This window comes from Alligator mississippiensis, chromosome 10, assembly GCF_030867095.1.
Source record: "Alligator mississippiensis isolate rAllMis1 chromosome 10, rAllMis1, whole genome shotgun sequence".
Classification (NCBI taxonomy): Eukaryota; Metazoa; Chordata; order Crocodylia; family Alligatoridae; genus Alligator; species Alligator mississippiensis.
This window is the reverse complement of record NC_081833.1, coordinates 60,163,087-60,185,817: the sequence shown is the minus strand read 5'-3', so window position 1 is coordinate 60,185,817 and position 22,731 is coordinate 60,163,087. Positions and strand designations below refer to the sequence as shown.

At 41.9% G+C, this 22,731-nt stretch overlaps 1 protein-coding gene and 1 long non-coding RNA gene across 7 annotated transcripts in view; one reads left to right on the top strand and one right to left on the bottom strand.

Annotated features, from left to right (window-relative positions):
• LOC109284471 (uncharacterized) overlaps positions 1–11,629 on the bottom strand; it is a 40,429-nt gene extending 28,800 nt beyond the window's left edge. The window contains exons 1-2 of the long non-coding RNA XR_002091946.2: positions 11,334–11,629; positions 10,103–10,157 (exon numbers count right to left, since the gene is read on the bottom strand). This is a non-coding gene — a long non-coding RNA (uncharacterized LOC109284471). The remainder of the gene's footprint in view (positions 1–10,102; positions 10,158–11,333) is intronic.
• CEP89 (centrosomal protein 89) overlaps positions 1–22,731 on the top strand; it is a 105,329-nt gene that overhangs the window by 58,935 nt on the left and 23,663 nt on the right. For 5 of the 6 annotated variants that reach the window (XM_014595596.3, XM_059713855.1, XM_019492921.2 and 2 more), the window contains 5 exons: positions 1,375–1,490; positions 2,767–2,947; positions 3,882–4,049; positions 4,516–4,657; positions 12,874–12,963. In XM_014595596.3, the coding sequence (XP_014451082.1) occupies positions 1,375–1,490; positions 2,767–2,947; positions 3,882–4,049; positions 4,516–4,657; positions 12,874–12,963 (697 nt within the window). Of the gene's footprint in view, positions 1–1,374; positions 1,491–2,766; positions 2,948–3,881; positions 4,050–4,515; positions 4,658–12,873; positions 12,964–17,998; positions 18,078–22,731 lie in introns of those variants that run through there. The other variant, XM_059713857.1, reaches the window with a different exon arrangement.

The following is a 22,731-nucleotide window of genomic DNA, read 5'->3' as shown; positions in this document are numbered from 1 at the left end:
AGTCCAAGGCTGCCTGCTCGGGGGCTTTGTAGCGCGTGGAGACAGGAGACCAGGCTACAGGCTGCCTGCTCCCCTATCTCTTCATTGTCCCGGTACTTGCCACTTCGGTGTGGGTTGCGCTGCTTTTTTCCCCCCCAAGATTTTTTTTGCTACCAGAAAATCCTGGTAGCAAATTTTGCACTGGCACTGTGAAGTAGCAGCACTGTACACTGATTAATGTGCAACTTGTGTGGTTTATGTCACTGCATATCTGAATCCAGCTTAGGGATCCAATTTTCCAGCAGAAACCATAGTAATCATACAGGCATCTACGATCATAGCCATCATAGTTTCATTATTCAAGGGCAACTACAACTGAACATCATGATATATTTGGGTAATCAGCAGCAACATGAAATAAGTTCACAAAAACTCATAATACATTTATATGATAAATAGTCATTTTGTCCAATGTACTCGCAAATCAAAACAAGGACAATGTTCTCACACTATACATACAATCAGGATACAATTTTATCTTGTTCTGATCACATGAACAAACCTTTTTGTAGTGTTAATATTGTCACCAGAAGTCCTTGATAAAAGTTCAGTCCTCTGTTATACAGTAGGATAAAGTTTACTTTAGCTAATGGAGCCTGTTGTACTTTAACAAAGCTTTAATTAATAGTTCACCTAATACCATCCCAGTGAAATGCATCTTATTTTCTTTAAAACATCCATATTTCTTATTTCTCTGTTTGTATCCTGGGCAATATTCCTCTACTTTTAAGGTATCATATCAGAGCCCAAATACTTCATTAAACCTTCCTTAAGAGCAAAAAGACTTTGGTTGGCTTCCCTAAAGGCAGTATTGAAGTCCAGCACAGAGCTAAGGGTCAGTTCTGAGCTAAGGCTACATAAGTTTAAAAGGTGGTCTTCTCACAGTCCCATAAATCTATGCAACTGTTTCAAGTTTTATAAATCAATGTGAGCTGATGACTTTGCAAGTCTTTTGGACTCTGTCATGGCATCCAGTTATTAGGCAAGTAGCTTTCATTTCTCTTAACCCCTGGCATATTAGCTAGATATACTTTTCAGATATATATGATTGCATTTTTCTCTTTTTACAGGGTGTCTTTCTACAGTCTCAGAAAATTCAGATTTGTTTTCATCCTTCCAAGTTTTAAAAACTATTTTTAAAGAGGTATTTTCCCAGAAAGTTAAGAGTATACTCTATCTTAATTGCATAGTGGGTTCAGACATTGTTCTCAATGAGTTTCCTGAATGGAAACCTAATTTAAAAAAAATAAGTTTACACAGAGATTATTTGTGTTGTTTCTTTGACTATTTAACTTAGTATTTGAGAGGTACTTACTTCTAAATTACTTATCACAGGCAACAGCTACAAACTCAAGCCAAGCTGGTCTTGGAAGAAAATGGAGTGTTGATGAAACAGCTGGAAATTCAACAAGCTAAAGCAAAAGACAATCACAACCAACATATCCAAGAAGGTAGGAGAGCTTTGATTGCTGCTTACTTTGACTGTGGCAGAGAGAATACTACAATTTTAATTGCATATGTACTGCTAGGTCCAAATAAAGCCATTATACATGAAACTGTAGAGGTTATTTTCCTTTCTGAGAATATACTATCAGAACCAAAAACGTTCATCAGAAAGTACTTTTTCTACTAGAAACAGTAATCAGAACTATTAAATGATATAATACATCACAACTTGCTTGCCAGTCCTCCTTTAGTTTGTTCCCTCCCCTTACTGTCAGATGCTGCTCTGGCTGCTCCATCCTGGTGCCCAGAGCACAGCATGTAGAAGCTCAGCCCTTGCCCGGCCATGCAGGAGTGTTGGTGCTGCTGATCGACCAGGCTACGGAAGGAGCTTCTGTGTGCTCCATGCCTGGGAGAGTCCCCAGCCTGAGCCAGAGCATTTAACCATCATGACTACACAGGAGCAATAAAACAATATATGTGACTCTTTTTGCCCAGTTTGTTGTTTTAAAGCTTAATCTAACAAATCATTGCACATTCCAATAAAGCTGTATTTGATTTTGCTTTGATTTTAAACTGAGTAATATAGTGTTTAAAGACTTACTATATCTGTAAATCTAGTTTCTCTTTACCTAGAGAAAAGTATGTTGTTACATGTGATGGTGCACATCCATCTGCACCCCTCCCTTCAAAATCCTAAATCCACCCATGGTTCTGGGTTCATCTTTGTGTACATGACAGGGGTTTTAAACTAAATTCAGATTGAAATGGGTGTTCCCTAAATAAATCTTTAAGCTTCCCAAAAATCAAATCTAAATAAGTCCTCCTAAACCCAACAGTTTAAAATTAAGTAGGAGTTTCTCATCCAACCTGTCCTGGGGTTGGGATGAATCAAAAACCTTCAAGAAAATCACCAAAAAACAACCAGTATTTTTCTAGAATACTCATATCTTCCAAACAGCTCCTTCAACATGTCTCAAACCTTTTGGGAAAAATACTACCCTGGTATGAGAACATGCTTGTAAATTTCAGGTATGTCTGTTTAGGTCTGATTTTGGCAAAGGCAGAAGTTGATGCATAAGGCTTAAAATAAAAGAATTTTTTCCTTAATCTGTCCATAATAATTTGCCAGCTAGATGGAGCAGTGATATATACTGCAAAAAAAATAGTATTTAATATGACAAGGAACATTTCCACAAAGCTTAATAGCATCTACAAATAATGTGCAAGTGGTTTCATTGAAATATTAAGTGCTGTTGTATTGAATTTTTCTCTCCCCCAAAGTTTCTAAATTGACCAAACAAATAATGATGTTGGAAGCTAAGAAACAGAGCCAGGAAGAGAAGATATCAGAGTACCAAAAGAAGCTGGAGGCTTTACATGCTACATGTAAAGAGCTGAAAGACAAGCTGAATGGCAGAGTGACAGCAGAGAAGCATTCTGCTTTGGTGAATGAGTTAAAAAGGTATGTATACCAATAGAAAAGTGTCAGTCGATAAGCCTGCTAATCAGATCTCGCCCCCCCACCTCTGCCCCTAGCAAGTCACCAAATACACAACAAATAAGAAATCCTCTTATTTCCATTTTCCTCTTCCAAAGGAATAAAGCCAAAGGAAATATGTAGATGAGTTGAAAAGGACTTAGGAGCCCATTGCTTTGATGAATCCAGTCCAATCAAACAAGTTTGAGTAATGGTCTCAGTTTTACTCTGATGCAGCAATATTTTTGCTTTGTACAATTCCTAAACTGTGACTCTTAATAATAACAATGAAATGTAGTTAAACTTGCAGTACAGGACAGTATAGAGAATTACAACTAGTTATTTCTAACCAACCACCAGTGTTTTGAATTTATGCATCTCAATTTATCATAAAAGTGGATGTGTAAGCTATTTTAATGAACCAAAATTATTTTGCTGTTCTTCACCTGAAGGCTTGTAATAATTTATAGCTTAATTTATTTGACTATTAAAGACCATATTTATGAGTTTTTTCCCAGAAGTTGTCCAGAATGTAGTGTATTAAAACATTCAACTAAATTATTTGTGTTTAAGAACAGTGGAAAGGTATTCATCTCTTGGCTTTGTATGCTCCTGAACAATCTTGTAGACATCTTTTTACCACAGCTAGTGATTCTTGCAGTTTGTGTTTTAAAAGTTACCCAAGAAGAGTATACATTTAGATCATAAGGAGTATGTAGATGTAAATTCTTTTAGAAGACGGGTCAGAGGCATGCCTGTTTTAGTGCCAGAAGAATTATATATTTATGCTTTTTTGATCATTAGTAGTAAAGGTTTGATATCTCTCTCTCTCTATATTCTAACACAAGTATCTTACCATAACTCATCTGTTTTTGTTCAATTAGATATTTGATACCTGTTCCTTGTCATTTTTCTGCAGTCAGTTACAACAGGAAGAGGAAAACCGAAGTGCTGAGCTGAAGGATCTAATGGAAAAGCTAGTAACACTGCAAGCACACAATAAGAGCTTGCTTTTAGAGAAAAATGAGTTGGTGGCTGACAACAAAATCCTTGGAGCTGAGCTGGAAACAGCACAGAAGACAAACAGGTTCTTCTGTTTATTTCTTCACCAAATTTGGACATCTGCTTCCCCAAAACACTAATATTTCTAAAAATAAAGTAACAGAAATATTTTCTGAGAAAATAACGATCTCATAACCTCTACTAGCCAACAACATACACTCAAAATTGTACTGCTTTTACCTCCTGGAAGTTGTCTTTCCATTGAAATATGGTATAACTTCCAGACTACCTATAAAAGGCCTGAGTTTTAAACAAATCGAAAAAAAATAGAGGAAAAATAAAATGGCTTAATTTCCTTATCAACTGCAAAAATAATGTGTTTGTGTAGGGATCAAAAGCAAATTATCAACCTATAATTTAGAGTATTATCCAAATCTTTCAATACAGATTGAAAGCTGATGTGCATAAAACATACACGTTTTTGAGGTTTTTCTACGATAGCAGTTCTGAAACTGACATTTTCCTCTTTTAACTTTCTACTAATTTTGTAGGCGATCACAGAAGAAAATAAGACTTCTGAAAGAGCAGTTAGAAGAAACTATGGAAAAGGAAGTGGCAGCCCACCAATACCTAGCAAACCTTATCAGTCTGGCAGAAAATACAGTTCAGGAACGGGATCATCTTATACTTTTGGTAATTTCTTTTAGGTATATTTTGCCTAATTTCCTTTATTTTTATACAGCAAGAGAGGGAAATAAAACTATTAATACAGATTAATATTTCAAAACTTAATGGGCCCCATCACTTTGGGGTGGCTGGAAAGAATTAACAAAAGGAGATGATTATAGATGAGTCTTTCAAAGCAACTTTGCCAGTTCCCAGGACTATGACCAGAAGGCATGTAATTTAGGCTCTAAGGTAGATAGTGTCCAGCAAAAATCCCACCAGAACAAACTAGTCCCAAGTAAAGCATTCAGAAAGACTGGATTTATTATATTTTAATGCATTCTCCTCTGGCAGCCTGTAGTTTAGAGGGTCTGATTATCAGTCTGTGCTGTTGAGAGATGATTTCTAGTTTAGAGAGAGGTTTGCTGCCTTTGTGGAAAAGCTGCCACTTAATGCCAGAGAGGAGTTTGCCTTCGTAGCTTGTGGAGGCTAGATGCTCCAAAGATGAATTGATGGACAACCCCAGGCACAGCCAACACATCTTCTTGTTTGCTAGGAACGATGATGGTCATATAGATTTTATTTTCACCAAGGGCAAGGATCAGGGTTTCCCTATGAAATGCAGAATTCAGTGGCAAATCTTCCTTTCAAGGGAGGAGGGTTGTTCATTGCCAAGATGAATAACGTACTTCATACCTTGAAGGACCCTAGAACAGAGGTTTCCCAAAAACTGGGTAATGGCCTTGTGGCAGGCTGCGAAGGGTTGGCTTCCAGGTCATGGCACAAACTTTAACCACTACTAGCATCAATTCTATGCCCAGGCCATGCCCATACCATGCTGATTGGCTGGGCGAGAAAGTCTTCACTTGGCCAATGACTGTGTCTTTATCTTTTGAAATTGGACCATAGTACCTGTGACTAGTCACTTCCATATCATATACAACAGCTAAGAGATGGTCAAGCAAACTTCAGTGCATTGTTTTTTTTGGAAAAAGTGCTTCTGCAAAAAGCACTCTGTTTTGCACTGTCCCTCTGCCTATTGAGTTTGTTTTGTGTCATACACTGCTTCCGATCCTAACAACCCTCCTCCCCGACATAAAAATTAAATTTAAATAAGTAAATTATATCATTTCTATACCCGGTCTGCCAAAATTATTTGAGTGAGTTTGCCGGTCCGCAGTATAAAAAAGGTTGGGAACCACTGCCCTAGAGCAATACTCTGTTCTCCAAGTTCCTGAAGGAAAGCAGTTTTATACACCTCCCCCTCCCCTTTCACCCCACCCCACAAGACCAACCCAATAATCCTCTGTTTTCCTCCACTACAGATCCTCTGAGCTGCCTAAGGAAAAAATAACTATAATGTTAGCCTTTCCACAGGTGACAATCTCAACCTACTTTAAAAACATAACTAAAAATAGCCCTTTTGGGAATCTCCTGACCCACTTCAGATGCGCTTGGTCTTATATTGCCAGAAACCTAGTGGGTCTCAGACTGTCTTGGACACTGTGCAACAGCTCATTCATTCAGTGCCTACTCAGTCCTGTCCCATTTCCCTCTTCCTGAAAAGGTCTCACTAGGTCCTATTAAAACCAGCAGACCTTTTCTTAGCGGCAGTAGAAGTGCTTCCCTTTCAGCACTGGGAAGTAGTTATTACAGCAGTTACTTCATAATCTTGATGAGAAAAGGATAGTGACCCACCCTGAAGAAACTGAACTTTGTTAACTAAAGTCCATGACAGCCATCATAAATCCCTCCCTGCAACTGGTTCTTATCTCACAGCCTTCAAGATACCATTTCCACATTTTTATTTTACTACCACACAGGAAATACCTGAGGCCTCTGGTATGTGAGGAGCACAGCCAATACAAAGACTTCCTTTTTAGACCAGTGGAAGACTGAGATTGCTCCCCAAAGTGCTCTCAGCACAGGAGCAGAATTGGGAAAGTTGTCCTCTCTGATATTGCACTTTATGGTTCTACTTTATTTCTATTGAGAAAACAGTTCTAATAAGCAGTAACAATTGATTTTAAGCGTTCAGTAATTCATTCAGTAGATGAGTGGAATTATGTTTCAAATTTTGAGTTTCTTTGTACACATACACACGTGTATATGGCCTTGTTTCTAGTAAATCATTTCGTTTGTCCACAGGAACTTTCATTATAAATTACATTTGGTTTAATAATTACTGTATTTGGCAGTGTAAGAAAAGGGTAATTATCAACCATTATGTCTTATTACTAGGGCTGTTGAATGATCGCAGTTAGTTGCACAATTACAAAAATTATATGCAGTTAATCACGACTTTAGTAGCACAGCTAAAATCTCAAAATTATGTGCAGAAAAAAACCCCTCAAAATTATGCAGGTACTTTGTACGCTTGGGGGCAGGGGTATGGGAATTTGTGAAGGTGTACGGGGCTGTGGATGTGTGTGTGGGGTTTCGAGCCTGGGGAGGTGGGGTCTCCCCATGCCCTGGCAGGATGCAGGGTACTGTGGATCAGGAGTAAGGGGCAGCAGCAGGGCTGGGGGGGCTGTTGCTTGGGAGTGACGGGCAAGGCCAGGGCATGGGCATATCACTGCCCCCTACAAACATATTCTACCCCTACAGGTGTCCTCTTCAAATGCAGTGTGGTAACCCTACAGGAATGCAGCTCCACAGTGTGTAGAGCAGCATCCAGCAGGTCAGTGTGGCGGGGAAGGAGCAGGGGCAGATCAAGGTCCCCAGTGAGGGAGGGAGTGGGTGGGGGCTGAGGTGAATGGGTTTCAGGGCCAGAGTGGGTTTTAGGACAGAGCCATGGGTGGCTTGTCTAGTGGCACGGGAGAAGTAGCTCCTCACAGCTGCGCGCACATCCAGGGGAGGCGTGGGGGGCAGGTGCCCCCGGGATTTGTGTGCGGGGGCTCTCTGCCATGCTGCCTTTGCCCCATGAGCCACACGCTGGCCACGGCAAGAGGCGCAGCATGGCATTCTGTGGCTCCCAGGGCAAAGGCAGCAGGGTGCAGATCCCCAGCCCACAGAGGGCACAGCCTGCCTCTGCCCCATGCACAAATCAAGGGGGGCACATGCCCCCATGGCTCCCCGATGGGTGCACACGGTGGCAAGGAGACACGCCCTCCCTGGATAAGCTGGCCACAGCTCCATCCCATAACCTGCCCCGGCCCTGGAGCCCCATTCACCCCTGCCCCACTCCCCCTCTTCCCTGTGGGGTCCTCGATTGCCCCCCCCCCCGACCCCTTTTCCTCCACAGACTTACCTGCTGGGCACTGCTCTACACACCACTGGGCTGCGTTCCTGACTGTGTGCAGGCTGCGACTGCTCATGTCTCTGTGTCTCTCTGTCTGTGTGCAAGAGCCTTGCATCTTTCCTGCTGCAGCAGCCTGGAGCCTGCACCCAAGCTGCCCTGCAGTTCGCTGCCCTGCACTGCTGCCCTGCTGGGGAGCCCAGAGGCAGTGGTGATGGTAGCAGAGCTGAGTCCAGGCACAGATTCCAAAACCACAGGTGCAATTAACATGTTCAAAAATTAATGCAAGACCCAATTAATACATTAATCATGCACGTTAACTGTGATTAATTGACAAACCTACTTATTATCCTTGGTCAAGTGTCAAAGTTTTATTATCCTTGACATAAAGAAAATAATCAGAGAGAGTTTAAAACGATTATATACAAAAAAGCAATCCTGCAATAGTCCATGAACAACTAACTCTGAAACCTGATCCCTCCCTTGAAAAAACCGTAACCAGGAGATAACTATAACTGTCTGAGAGGAGAGAAAAGCTCAGTGAGGTTTCTTTGAAAAGCTTTTCCTCAAATCTTTTCTTTTGGCAACAGTGTCCACTTATGAAAAAACCTGGGCAGCCTGTCTTAGTTTTCCAACTGATTGCTCAACTTCTTAGCTCTGTAGGAGGCCTGACTGCTTCTGCATGCTCTGGGATCTCTAGCATTTTCTTTTAATTCAGAAAGTGTTGGAACTGAATTTCTACCTCCTGTTATCCCTGATGCTGCCTAAGAAGTGAGATTCCATATTGGGAAGAAGCAGCAGCAAATGCAGCTTGGAGATGCAACTTGTTAAATGTTGTGTAGCTATCCTTCAGCATTTGTATGGGAGAGGGAAGGGTCACTTAGAGACTTGCATTTCCTCTGGTTGCCATTCTGACTATGCACAGAAGACCCATGTACAAGAGTATCTCATGGAAAACCATGTCCTCACTGAGATGTGCCCAGGCTCTTGGAAAAAGCATGATGGCCTCAAACTTGCAAAATATGCATATCCTTACCTTTACTGTTTGCAGGATCACAGCCATCATGCTGATAAACAAATCCATCAACAATGTAATATGGTAGTAACAAATTATTTTGAGCTATTTTGATGGTTTAGTAACAGTGTTGAATTCTAATCCCGATTTACAGCTGTCCATATCACACTTCCATTTTATTACATGATCCAGCTGCCACAGTAAATCAAAGTAATATTCTACAACTGAGCACAAAGCTCAAAGGATTTTAGTTCTGCTACTGAGTTTTGATTTTTCTGTAAAAGGAGATGTGTTTCTGGAGCAGACAGGAATGATGTGTGTAGTTAACATGTAGTCAGGCTTCACTAATCCTAACCCAGCTATTTCTCTCTTGAATGCTATCAGTGATTAAGGAGTTTGTTTTAGGGTTTCAGGATGTTTTCAAGATTTACAGTCTATGCAGTTTTTTGTTTGTTTTCTTTTAAATCTGTGCATGAACATACTGCCTATTAGGGCTGTGCAACATTTTGACAGCCGTTTAGTTCCAGATGTTTTTCAGCCTGTTTCGGCACCTGAAACACCAAATTGGGAATGGAAGGCTCCGAAACATCTCCAAAACAAAATGAAACCATCCAAAACATTTCAGAAATGTTTCAGAGGTGCCCCTGGGAAGAATCTGGCACAGCCCTGAAGGCCTCCTTTTAAAGTGCTAGGAGACTGGGGCCAGGCAGGGGATGGGACCATCAGGGCTTCTCCTGCAGCTCCCCACGCTGGGGCAGAGGCAGGCACAGCCAGAGGAGCCATGGGAGAAGCCCCCATGACTGCCCTGCCCAGCCCCAGCCTCCCAGCACTTAAAAAAAACAAGCCCCGCACTCACCAGCTGTAGCAGTGGCGATCGGGGCCTCAGAGGGATCGTGGCAGAGCCCCCCTGCACAGCACAGGGCAGCAGGGAGCGCCTCCCCCTCCCCACCTAGCACCTGCAGACAGGTGCCCCACGGCGCAGGTGCAGCGTGGCTCGGCAGTGCTCTGCGCGCTGTCTGGGAGCTGGGGCCACTGAGTCTGAGCAGTGCTGGGCTCTGGCACAGCGGTGGTGTAGAGGGTAGGGCTGAGCTTTACTTTATTATATAATCCAGAATCCTAGGAAGCAGTCTTGTGTGTTTTCCAGCCAGCACTGACCATTTTACAAGACATGATGGCTGATTTTCAGTCAAGTTCTGCCCTGTTATAGGAGTTAACGTACCTTGTAGATTTCACGAAAGCCTTTGAATTGACAGAGCACTGTGCCAGGATCTGCACTAGGAAAAAAAAAAAGATTAGTAGAATGTGGATTGCTGTTTTTCTGCATCTCATTTATTATTCTTACTTATTCATTTATTTCAGTAGTTTCCATAAATATTAAATGACTGAAATATTACAGGAGGCTTTTACATTACAAGGAGCTACTAACTTAGTTCACTGACATTTACACTCCCCTCAGGCTAAAATAAGAGCATGAAAGCAAGTAATCCTTTTAAAGTCAGTGAACTGAACACATAGGGTTTTTTCAGTCATGGCACAATGCTGAAAGCCCTACTGCCATTGTTACAATTATTTTAATTGAATTCAGTTATGCTTGCACTGTTGATACCATTACAGTTAAAATTATGTTAACATTTTTTATTAAAAAGTTGGTATTTTTCAGGAGGTTTTTATATTTGGTATAACAGCTTTTGGATTTAGCTGAAAGCAGTTTTCTACAAAGTGACTTCCGTGGAGCCATGGATCCAGCTAAGGATCTGGCCCAATATCTTTTTTAAAAATTAGGTGTTTCTTCAGAAACAGCCTTTCTACATTCCCTATCTTGGGCTTGCTGTTGGAATGTGCCAATATGCAGCTTGGACCAGTTCAAAGACCTCAAGAGTGTAAATGGGTAGATCATCTTGAACAACTCCAATTATAGGTTACAAACCTTCATTTACTGAGCATAACATTATGTTTGTTATGGGTACTACATGTAAATATTGTAATGGTGGCTGTATATAGTGCCTAATTCAAACACCTCTAAACAGAAAGGAGGTTCTGAGATTTGTAAATTAATTTTCAGTTGTCTGACTTCTGATTTGGAGGCAAATTTTGAGGTTAGTCATATAAGATGCTTTTTTAAAAATAAGTATTTGAAAAATAAGATGTATTTTGTATTTCAGAGAGTCTTAACTTGTTTGAAGGAACATATTTAAAAAAAAATCCCCCCAAAATTAAATGAGCTATACATATCACCATGCTTATCTTCAGTATTTGTAGATGAATACTTAATACTTATTTCTCATGTCCTCAAAAATATTCAAGAAAATTCACACAAAAGATAGTCCTTACCTAGAGAATTATCCAGTCCTAGTTTAACATGACACTATGCAAAAGCAAGTCAGAAATAGGCAAATGCAAACAAGAGGGGGATGGGGAGGAAAAACAGGGTGACTAAGAAACATACTCACATCTTGTTTGTTTGTTCTCTTCTCTTTTAATTATCATTATTTGTTGATTATCTTCCCTCCTCTTTGAAGTTATTCTCTGAGAGGAAAAGATTGCAGTAATTAAGGCAGGAGACTATACATATGGCCTTCTCTGAGGTTTCACAATCAGGATAGGTAAAAATTGATACTTAGCGTGGGAAAATGCTGCTGGACTCTGAAGAATTTCTCATAGGCTCCGAGATCAGGCTTTGGAACTGACCTTATTTTTGTAAGTTATTTTGGAACCCTGACCACGCCTGAAATGCTAGAATAGAGGATTTAGTTTGCTATGGAGCTGGTACATTTTAGAAATGTTTCCAGATGGCAGAATCATTATTCTTTGTTCATTTTCAGAGGATGGAATTTATTTTCCAGACAATTTGTTAGGAATTTACAAGGCTAAATGCAGTTAATGCATATGGTGCTAAAGGTGGATTTCCCATCTGCTTACAGGCAATCCCCCCACCATGGTGCTTTATTTTAACCTTCATGCACCCCCCCCCATGCTGAGCCCAGTGCATGCCCATAGGCATTGCGTTAGTTGGACCTGGCTTGTCCAATGTCTGTATAGCTTGCACGCCCGCTTCAGCGGGGCTTTTATGTTGCATTTATTTAATAGCTGATTAAATCAGCTATTAGATAAAAGTGCCAAAAAGTCCTGCTGAATTGCTTGATCTATACAGACACTACGGAGCTAGGTTAAACTAACTTGCTGCTTCTTCCAGTACTGCGCAGGTTTTTTGGTTTATTTTTTCTACGTCAGTCTGTGCCTGATGTGATTTGAGCAGAGAACTATATCAGGACACTGGGCCACATTTTCAGACTCTCTTCTGAACCTGAGACCATAGTTGTGTAAGCTTTGCTTCCTTCCTCCTGTTTCACATGCACCAAAGCTCAGAAAAGAGAAAGACTGAGCACATGCCTGAATGCCATTCTCAGCCTCTGTCACGCTTCTTGATGTGCATTCAGGCATCCTGTAAGCTGGCAGTGCTGCCTAATTGCTGGCATTTGCTGTATGTGGAAGCAGTTGGGAATGACTTCTCAGTAATACTTCCAGATTCAGCAGGGAATTAGTGTTGATTTCTGTTCCCAGTTTTGCTAGTGATTCAGTGTGAGATTTTATGGGCCAGCCACATACTCTCTCTCATCCCTAATTTCTAAAATGCTGGTAAATAATACTCAGCTATTTCACACACAAATGCCATTAAAATGACATATATTTGCAGTTTGCTTAGTCAGTCTTTGAAGTTTGAAAATTAGAAAATAGGATAAGCCCCCACAGAATTCTCTTTTGGCCAATTCCACTTTTTTGTAGAACATTGCTCCCTTTACTGGTGTCCTGTTGCCACATGATGGCAGAAATGCATTATCAGATTAGACTGTTATAACAAGATACATTTACACAAAAAATAAAGATTAACACAATGCTAAAGTAGCATTTTATGTCAGTGTTGCAATCTTTCTCCTTTTCTTAAAAGTATCAGATTATGAAAGCACATTCATTTATCTGTTATGCTTTCAGGCTAAGTGCTTGGAAAATGAGAAGCATGGTGTTCTCGACAAAATAATAGAAGGAAATGTACGCTTAGGAAGACTAGAAGAGAAAGTTAAGGTAAGCAGGCTATACAAGTCAAGTGTTTAACATGTATATCTGGTGCAGGTTATTTTTATTTTTGAAAGGTAAGTACTTTATCCAGTTCTTGCCAGTATATTTTTTGTAATAACATGTTACGGCTTTTTCAGAGTGCATTTTATAAAATTAACTGGAATGCCAGTATATTTTTCATAATAAAAATATTTTAAAACTGTCCTATGCTATTGTATGCATACACTGTACTAGCTCTTTGTGGTCTGGTGATCTGCAGGAGCTACAAAATGATAAAAACATGGAGATTTTATTTATATTTAATCTCTATAGGATATCTTAAATTTTCATCTTTTCACAAGTCTTTAGGCAATAGTGAGATGTGTACTTTAACTTGAAGTCATATTAAACTTAAATGTAGGAGAATTGAGATGCAAATGTTTGAGGCATTACTGCTGTCCAGATGTGATGGCTGGAGTTTCAGCAACCTGGATATTAATTTCAGGAAATTAGAGCAGTGTTTCCCAACTTTTTCCAGCCCAAAGCACACTTACATTAATAAAATTTTTCCGTGGCACACCTGTTGAGGCATTCCCCATCCTCATACCTGTTGTAGCTCATTGCTATGGCAAAATTCCTGGGCACACCTGTTCATTTCTTATGGCACACTTTTGTGCTGCGGCACACTGGTTGGGAAACAGTGACCTAGAGCATGTCCAAAGGTTAACCAAATGGGTAGGGCCTTATCTGCATTGCTCACTCAGTATAAGAAGAGCTAAATTGCCTCACTTTAGTTTTCATCTACTGTAAGAATCATCTACAGGACAACTTACCAGTAGCAAATCTCTGTCCCATTTTACCTTTCAGTAACTAGTTTTTGCACTACCCTGTGGTGTTGGGCAGATGCTAGAAACAAATAACTGCACCAATCTCCTGGTTTTCCTATGCTTTCACAAGCTGTGAGCCCTGTTACATTCTGTCTAAGAATGCACTAGACAGCTTTCTCTTGCAACCTGTCTGGACAAGTTAGTATACAATTCAGAGAAAAGGTATTTTTTTGGCTTATTTTTTCAAATCCAAAAAGTTATTACTTTCCAAGTACACTCATGTTCTTGCCCCTGCATGGAGCTAGGTTTGAATCTGACAGGAATTGTTGCCACAATCCATGCAGTAATACCAAAGGAGGCATCTGTTTTATTACTCGCATATATTAGTGATATTTTATCCCGGTGTTACTTAAGGGATGATCTCACTCCTTAGCAGAACACTGCTGATTTCAGTACAGTCTTCCCTCAGGCTCTGCTTCCTGCCTTGATCACTCAAAGGTAGTTCAGATATTGATGGTAATAAATTACTTGCCTGCTTTACTTGGTTTGCGTATGCATCAGCAATTTACCATAACCTCTGTTACTTAAATTTTAGGTAGGCACTACCAGTTTCACTTTTGCTTTTGGAAACATTTATATAGCAAATGAAACACCTTAATTACTGCCTTAAAATAACATGCTTTGTTTTGTGTAAATTCACTTTTATTTTGAATCAGATGGAAAGACATAAGTTATGTACAATTTTCATATGCTGTTAAACTATCTATATATTTTCATATGATGACAGAACAGCTACTTTAATAATCTGGCTGACAATGTAAAAAGCCACACAGTACCGCATCTGTATCATTTACATTTTTTTTTAGAGCTATTACAAGTGTGACAAACATCACAAGTCTCTAATTAGCTCAAGGTGGGACAAATTTTATCCTTTCCATTTCTTAAGCGTGTATGCCTTGTTTCCTGTGTAACCTTAACTTAAATATTTGATTAAATGGAAGGAACCTGGGATTACGCTGGCAGTCAGTCTAATTTTGTTTACCTTTATATGATCTTGGCAGAAGGCTTTTCTTAATTTACAATAGCTCACCCCTGTCAGAATGCAGTATTTTCATACCTTTTAAATATTTTGAGCAACAGGGGCTTCTACATATTACTGAATAGCATTTAAAAAGGTTTCAGACTTTGCACAAATCACTTTTTGTTAGTGTAAGAAAGAATGGAATAATGTCAAATACGATTTTTAATGAAAATGTAAATGTGTAAGAACTGCTAGTAAAAATCTTGGAAGCAATTTTATTAATGTTTTTCTTTAAATTATTTCAATCTGTGCTCTATACTTGAGTGATTTATTAAACATTTCAGTCACCACAGTCACTAGAAGTAATAAAATCATAAATGCTTGGAACTTAAACAGGGAAGTTGAGCATAAACTAATGGCAAAATGTTTAGTTCTTTGCATGTCCAAGACACAGGAAGCAGATTTAGGCCACAGTGATTTTCTAAGATAAAGTTGCAGTCAGTGCTATGCATGTAATTGTATCTGAGTTTTGATCAGCCGTCGGTGATGGAGCACATAAGAACTATAGTAATTGCACAGAGAATTTCAGTACTTTTTGAAATTGAACTTGAGTAATTATGGATTCAAAATCACTGATACTTACTACATTTTTAATGTTTTGGTGTTTTCATTTTTTACCAATATTTACTGATGAATTCCCTTACATTTTTATTGAAGTTATTTGCTTTTTACTGATTTACCAAGTGGACAGGTGGGAGAACCTGACCCTGCTACCTGCAGTGGGCACTGCACCTGACCACTCCACATGGGCCCACGGGGTTGGAGCCACTGCTCAGGGGTGCAAGCCTCCCAGCTCTGACCCCGGGCAGGGCGGGAGGTGCCAGTGCTGGTGCTGAGGTTGGGACCGGGTTGTTCCGCCCCCAACCCCGGTGTTGGCCTGTGTGCCACTCCCCCCAGCCCCTGGGCTGTGCTGTGCTGTGCCGTGCCGTGGTGCAACCAGGTGGTATTGGTTGCCCCCCGGAGTCGCTGGGTTAGGAGAAGTGGAGACAAGAGGAGCCCCAAATTGTTCAGGGTGCAGCACTGCCTAGCAGCTGCAGGCAGCTGGCATTGGCCACTCCTGGGGCTGCTGCAGCAGGGGCTGGGGTGAGTGGGGACAAGCAGCACCCTGCCCCGGGAACAGCTGACACCAGCTGCGGAGGGAAGGGTAAATCAGTGGGTCCAGGGCGCAGGGTCATGGCTTTTGCTGCTACATGCAGGCTGGGGGGCTGCACTGGGCTCTTCCCAAAGGATACATGCCCCCGGAACTGCACACTGGACGAGAGCAGGATGCTGCCCACCCTGAGCACCAGGAAGAGTCCAGTGCTGCCACCAGCCCCAGCAGCAGCCTTCTCTCGTCCTGCGCGCAGATCTGGGGGTACATGCCCCCTGGGAATAGCCTGGCTCAGCCCCCCGGCCGGCAGCCCTCCTGGGGCACACATAGCAGCAAGAGCTGTGTCCCCCGTCCTGCACCCACTGACAATTCCCCCCACTTTGCTCCATGCTGCAGCCCTGGAAGTGGCTGACTGGCTGCATCATGCCCCTCCTCCCACCCCTTCCCTAGTCTCAACCTTGCTCCTTCACTGCTACAGGAACATATTATTATTTTCCCTGATTTAAACAGATTCCTCCCCCCCCGCCCTTTCTTTTATTCCGATTTCAGCCTGGTTTTTATGTTTGGAAAAGAAACCCTGAAATATTCCCAGATTTTTTTTTTTTTTGGAAAATAAAAACTGAAAATGCAGAACACTATAAATTTTACAGTGCACACTGCAAGATAAAAGATGGCTTTGTCAGAGATCAGCTGGGTTTCTGAAATGTATATACATATTCAGCAGGTTATGCAGGCCTAGTCTGTAAGATTATTATTTACTATGCAAGGAAAAAAAACAGCAACACATTCCATTTGAAGTTTTAATTGAGCTGTTTAATTTAATTTAATGAGGTCTGTAAACTTTAGAGTTAAATACAGTAACCTGTTCCTTTAACGCAGCCTTGAAGGGCTTCCATAAAATTCATATCTTTGGAGCAGAATAAATATTTAGTTTAAGCTATTATATTATTATAAAGTTATCAAACGTAGAAAATGGCTAATGTAAAGGAAGCAGAAATTTAGTATTTAATCTGCAGCAGGGCTTGTCAACTGAGGGTACGTGGAATGGTCCTAGTGGGTACGTGCAGGCAGGCGGGGATGGAGCGCCACCACCCACTACCCTGCGTTGCCACATCCCAGAAGCAGGGCCAGGGAGGGCGAGGGCTGTGGTGTCCCTCTGTGGGCTGCACAGACGCCACCCAGCCAGCTGGATGTGGGGCGGAGGGGGGAACTGCTCATGCAGCAGCTGCCGCCCACCTCTGCATGCGAGCTCCCTACCCTGTCCCCGCCGTCCACCACCACCACCAGAATGGGTACAGTTCTTAAAAAAAGGTTGAAAACCCCTGATCTACAGGATCCTTGAGTGAATTAATGCCAGGACATTCAAAACAACCTTAATTGCTGTATAATGAAATCTGTATTTGAGAAACATAAAACTGTAAGAATAAAACAAATTTATAGAAGAATCATGTCTATAGTTTTGCTTATAAATAAAATTTGTACATTCCTATCAATACCTAGTCAGCATCTACCCAGTTTTCAGATAAGTGGAAAATAACTGTTCATATCTAGCAGACTATTAAAAACTATGTTAATTATTGACCTCACGATAAAAGGAAGCCATTACTAAACAATGCAATATGGCCAGGAATTATTAGATTGTAATAACATTTGGAAGTTTAATTTAAATTTAAAAAAAAAAATCATTGAAGGACAATTAAAAAAAAAACGAGTCTCCCAAAACCAGCAGTTGCCAGCAGTGTGCGTTAACTAATTTTATCGTGTGTGAAATTCATTTCTTATAAAGAGACAGTTAATCTGAAATCCAGTGTATTTTTAAAAAGTAGTTTGTGGCTAGTCTTACCTCTAAATACTGCTAGTTATTATTGTAGGTTTACAGTCACCTTCCTATATTTAAGGGTTTCTTACTAGTTGTTTTAAATAGGGAGCTTGTACATTAAAAAAAAAAAAGAAGGTGAAACTGAGTAATTGGCTGTGGAGGAAATCTGAGTAGATACACTAACTGCTATCAAGTGCTAAAGACAACAGAGCCGACTCCTCTTTATTTTTACTTTTTCATGTCAGCCTTTCAACAGTGAAGAATTTACAGTTAAGTAGAACAGGGAGGAGACTGTTCCTTCAAGAACAACACATTATAATATAATAAATAAGTTGCAAAGAAAGTCACGCTTGTTAAAATGACTGGCATTTATACTGTGCCCCAAGAAGCATTTGGATAGATGAAGAGTCATGGTAGGTAATTCTAAAATTCTTCCAGTAGAGCTACAAAATCATTTGCCTTAATTTTTTCCCTGTTTGCATGCTTCTATGCTTAACAGATGCATCCCTTAAAACAGCCAACCCAAGGCATGCTTGCCATTTGTGGCCTATACAGTCACTATGAGTGGCATGTGAGGATTAGGAGCAGGGCTGAGAGTGAAGGGGGAGAGGAGCAGATTGGGGCCAGGAGCTGGAGAGGAGTGTTGTGGCACTCTTACTCTGAACAGTTCCCACCTGGAGCTTGAACAGCGGGGTTCATATCCCCCCACCCCCACCTGCTTGGCTGCTTTGCAGTGAACTCAGCTAGTGCTGCTATGCAGAAATAATCCTGTGCAGGCATGAGCTCAGGGAAAAGCTGTACCACCCAGCTGGAAGGGTGGAGAGGGGAGTGGAAGAGGCCTTGCTGCCTTACAGGAGCTGTGTGCAGGTCAAAACCAGCAGCACTCAGGTCTTGGCTTCCTCAGGACCAGTAAGACCCCACCTTCTCGCTCCCCATTGTCTGCTCTCAACAACTACTGCAGGGACTGCCCATTGTGGAGGTGGTGGAAACGGAAAACATGCTGCTTCAGGGGACCCTGGTGATACCTTGTAGGCACCTTTGGTGTATAGTTGCCAGTAGGTGTAAGTCACCCTGTCATTGCCACGGGCTCTGAAGGCACCACCTCAGGAGGCCCTGTAGATGCCGGTGCTGTTCCATTCCTGGGCATGGAGGCACCAGCTGGTACTGAGCTACTAAACTAAAGGGAGCACCCTGTGAGGAAGGCAGGGCCCTGCTTGTTCTGTCCCATGGGAAGTGTAAGACCTGAAGCTGTTGCTGGGCACGTGGCAAATCCATCACTGAAAGTATCTTTAGATGCAGCCTCACTAGGCACCTCCATGGAGGCTGTCTTACACCTGTTACAGCTGTGGCCATAACATAACAAAGCCAGTGCAGCTGATAAAGGACACAGACCAGCTCTGGACTTCCTTGCTAACAGTGCATACACAATAAGTGCACAACAGTGTTTTTCCAGACCGCTTTAAACAGTTTAAAATAAATACTTTTATTTTTTAAATTTTTTTCATTTTCGGCTCCAGAGAAAGCAAAACAGGGATGGTCAACCCACAGCACATGTCCCACAGGCACCTGCTGCAAGCCCCAGATGCTCAGTAAAGGGCATGCCAAAATGGAGGCAAGGAGGCTCAAGCCTCTGGCCTATGGGGAGTAGCAGCAGGATGCTTCTGCAAGAGGAAGTGTTGCTTCCAAGAGCCAGGTTCATTGGCCCTGCAACTGCTGCCAAATTAACAGCTTTAGATCTTTGGCGTTTTTTTTCACGTCAGCAGCCCTCTTCTTTAAGCAGCGTCCTGCCAACTGCTTTGCTCTGGGTAGCCAGAGACTTGGTGCCCGAGGGTGTAGACTATGCTTCTGGGGGGCAGGGATCAGAGAGGTACTTGTGGAGACAGGGGGCTTAACTTATGGCATGCCTGCCAAAAAGGTTGGCCCTGCTGTTTTAAATGATGCCAACTAGTAATCTTCTTAAATAGCAGCAAATTTCCATTTACTTAACTGTATTTTATGTCATGTTATGTGACTCTTATGTGAAGGCATTAAACATTTTACAAAAATAAGCTGTAATTTAGGTGCAAATACACTGTCAACTTATTTCTAAAAGATTGTTGAATCCAAAATACAAGAATAACCTGAAGAAATAAAGACTCAACTGTTAAAGAACATTTGAAAAATCAGAATGAGAGCTGTAATTATAACAAAGAAGAAAAACAACAAATACATCTAAAAAGCAGTAAAAATGAAAACTAACAGTTTCTTAAAAATTGATTGTAAACAAACATTATTTAAGTATGACTTAACCAGTCAAAAGTAACTTCAGAAAAGCTTATGGCAACATACTTTGCAATCTTAATTATAGTATAACCAGAATTGTGATTTTTATGTCTTTGTTATGAGAATGGTAAATTTTTTTCACATCCCCATTTCATGTCAGATAAACTAACCTACTAAATAGAGGCTTGGACAAAATGTGTTCACAATACCTAATATAGGGAAAGAAAAACAACTTGCGTATTTTTTGGAGAGTCCAATTATTGCACATATATGACAAAAAAATAACCATATGTTTTGGTCTGAGCACATTTATAATAATGTTTGTACATTTATTTTTGGTTGCAGTAGTTTTTAGTTACCACAAGCAGCACAACTTCTTACCCAGGGCCATATTACATTCTCTATTTTTGCAAGTGGGGAAGACAACAATTCAAGACAACCAAGTACAGAGGGTGTGGGAGGGCAGGGGGGCTCTTTGCATGTGATTCACGTGTGTTATTTGTATGAGCACTGAACTTCTTGATAGAAGCATATAGCCTGAAGCTATGCTGCTCTGTATGTGTATGGTGAATACAGTGGGAGCCTCAACACTGTTCATGGGATCACTGAAAAGCAGTGATAGGTATTTCCCAAGAACCAAACATGTTAAGCTATTAACTAGTCCAGGAAACCAAAATCTTGAGCAACTGAGCCATGTTTTCTGAGGTATAAGAGCAATCTGTGATGCTTAGGTTTTTTGAGGCAGAGATTGTCTCCAGTCCAGAATTGCACATTTAAAATTATAAATAAAAGTAATGAATAAACGCACTTCTTTTACAGAGAGGCTTTTGTGACACTTGACAGTGACTATTACTGATTATTTGTGTTGTAACATTGCCTCTTACCTTGGAAAAGAGCATGTTTCTTTGGGTTTTTGCTATGGTGAATTATTGCATTGACAGAAAAGACTATAAGAAACTAGATTGTAAGAGACATCTAGTCCTAAAATTAAGGAGAAAATTTACTGAGAGTTAGTTAGGAAATGGTAGCAGTTACATGAGTAGGGAATGCATCCATAACAACCACCATGCTTGTACATTTTTAAAAAACATGATAAATTCATGAAGTTCACTTTTTGGCAGACTTATTATGTCCCTTAGCCCTGCAGGATCAAGCCTGCATAATGGATGAAGAGATTGCCAGGAGACTGTCTGTGGGGCTCCTTCCATCGAATTACAAAAGGTATTTGAGGGAAAGGGGAAAGATGAAAAAGAGTGAGTCTTGAGTGAATACATATAGCACAGGGGCCAGCAATTATTTCAGGCGGAGAGCCGCTTACCCAGTTTTGGCAGGCTGTTGAGGTCCACATGGATAGCCCTGCCCCTTGACAGGTGCCCCGCCCCGTGGTCACCATCTTGGGACCTATGTCCCAGGGCCAGCACCGGTGAGGCCCAAAGCAGGGCACAGGTGGGCAGGGGTCTGTGGAGCTGGGCTGCATCAGCAGGAAGAGGGGGAGCTGGCCCAGCTCCATAGAGCCCCTGCTGACTAGGATCCTGGGCTCCTGCCACCCTGCTCTGGGCCCTGCAGGCGCTGGCCCCGGGACACCGATGTGGGCCCTGTGCTCCCGCTGGCTCCTGCCCCCACTCACACCCGGTAACCCCCAGGCCCGCGGTACAGGTGGAGGGCAGCGCACAGCCCCAACCCTCTGCTTGACATCAGGGAAGAAGGTGGTGCTGAACACGGGGAAAAGCGGCCCCTTGCCCACCCCGTGGCTGGTGCTCTTCTGCAGGTGCTCGCAGCCCACACAGGGCTGTCTGGAGCAGGCACAGGCAACCTCACATGGGCTGCAAACAGCTACAGCATGGGACACTGGCCATGGGGTGAGCAAGGGGCAGCTTTTCCCCCTACCCCACGCTCAGCTTTTTCCTGGGCCACTTTCCCCCAGGCTTCTTCCCTGCTTGGGGTCCTCCCCTGCCCTCCCCCCTCTTTATCTGCTGGCAATGTTCCTACTAATGCAGCCCAGTATGCTGTTAGGATTCTTGGCAACAAGGGCACACTGTTGACTCTCATCCAGCTTACTGTCCACTGTAACCCCCAGGTCCTTTTCTGGAGAGCTGCTGCTTAGCTAGTCAGTCACCAGCCTATACCAGTGCATGGGATTGTTCCATCTTAAGTGCAGGACTTTGCACTTGTCCTTATTCAACCTTATGAGATTTATTTTAGTCCAAATTCTCCAATTTGTCAAGGTCTCTCTGAATCCTAGCTGTACCCTCCTGCATATCTACTACATCCTTCTGCATATCTGCTACTCCCCCACCCCTGCCCCCCAGCTTGGTGTCATTTGCAGACAATGAGGGTGCAATCCATCCCATCTTCCAGGTCACTGAAGAAGATATTGAACAAAACTGGCCCCAGGACCGACCTCTGGGGCACTGCACTTGATACTGGCTAGACATGGAGCCATTGATTACTACCTTTTGAGCCTGACGATCCAGCCTGTTTTCTGTCCACCTTACAGTCCACTCATCTAACCCGTACTTCCTTAGCTTGCTTGCAAAAATGTTGTAGGAGATGGTATCAAAAGCCTTGCTAAAGTCAAGGTATATCACATCCACAGCTCTCCCTGCATCCACAGAGCCAGTTATTTAATCTTATTTAGAACCCCTTTTTGTGAAGCCATTTTATTCAGGCTTTGCTCCAGAGAATGGGTTTTAGCCTAATGGTCAATAGTTTGGCC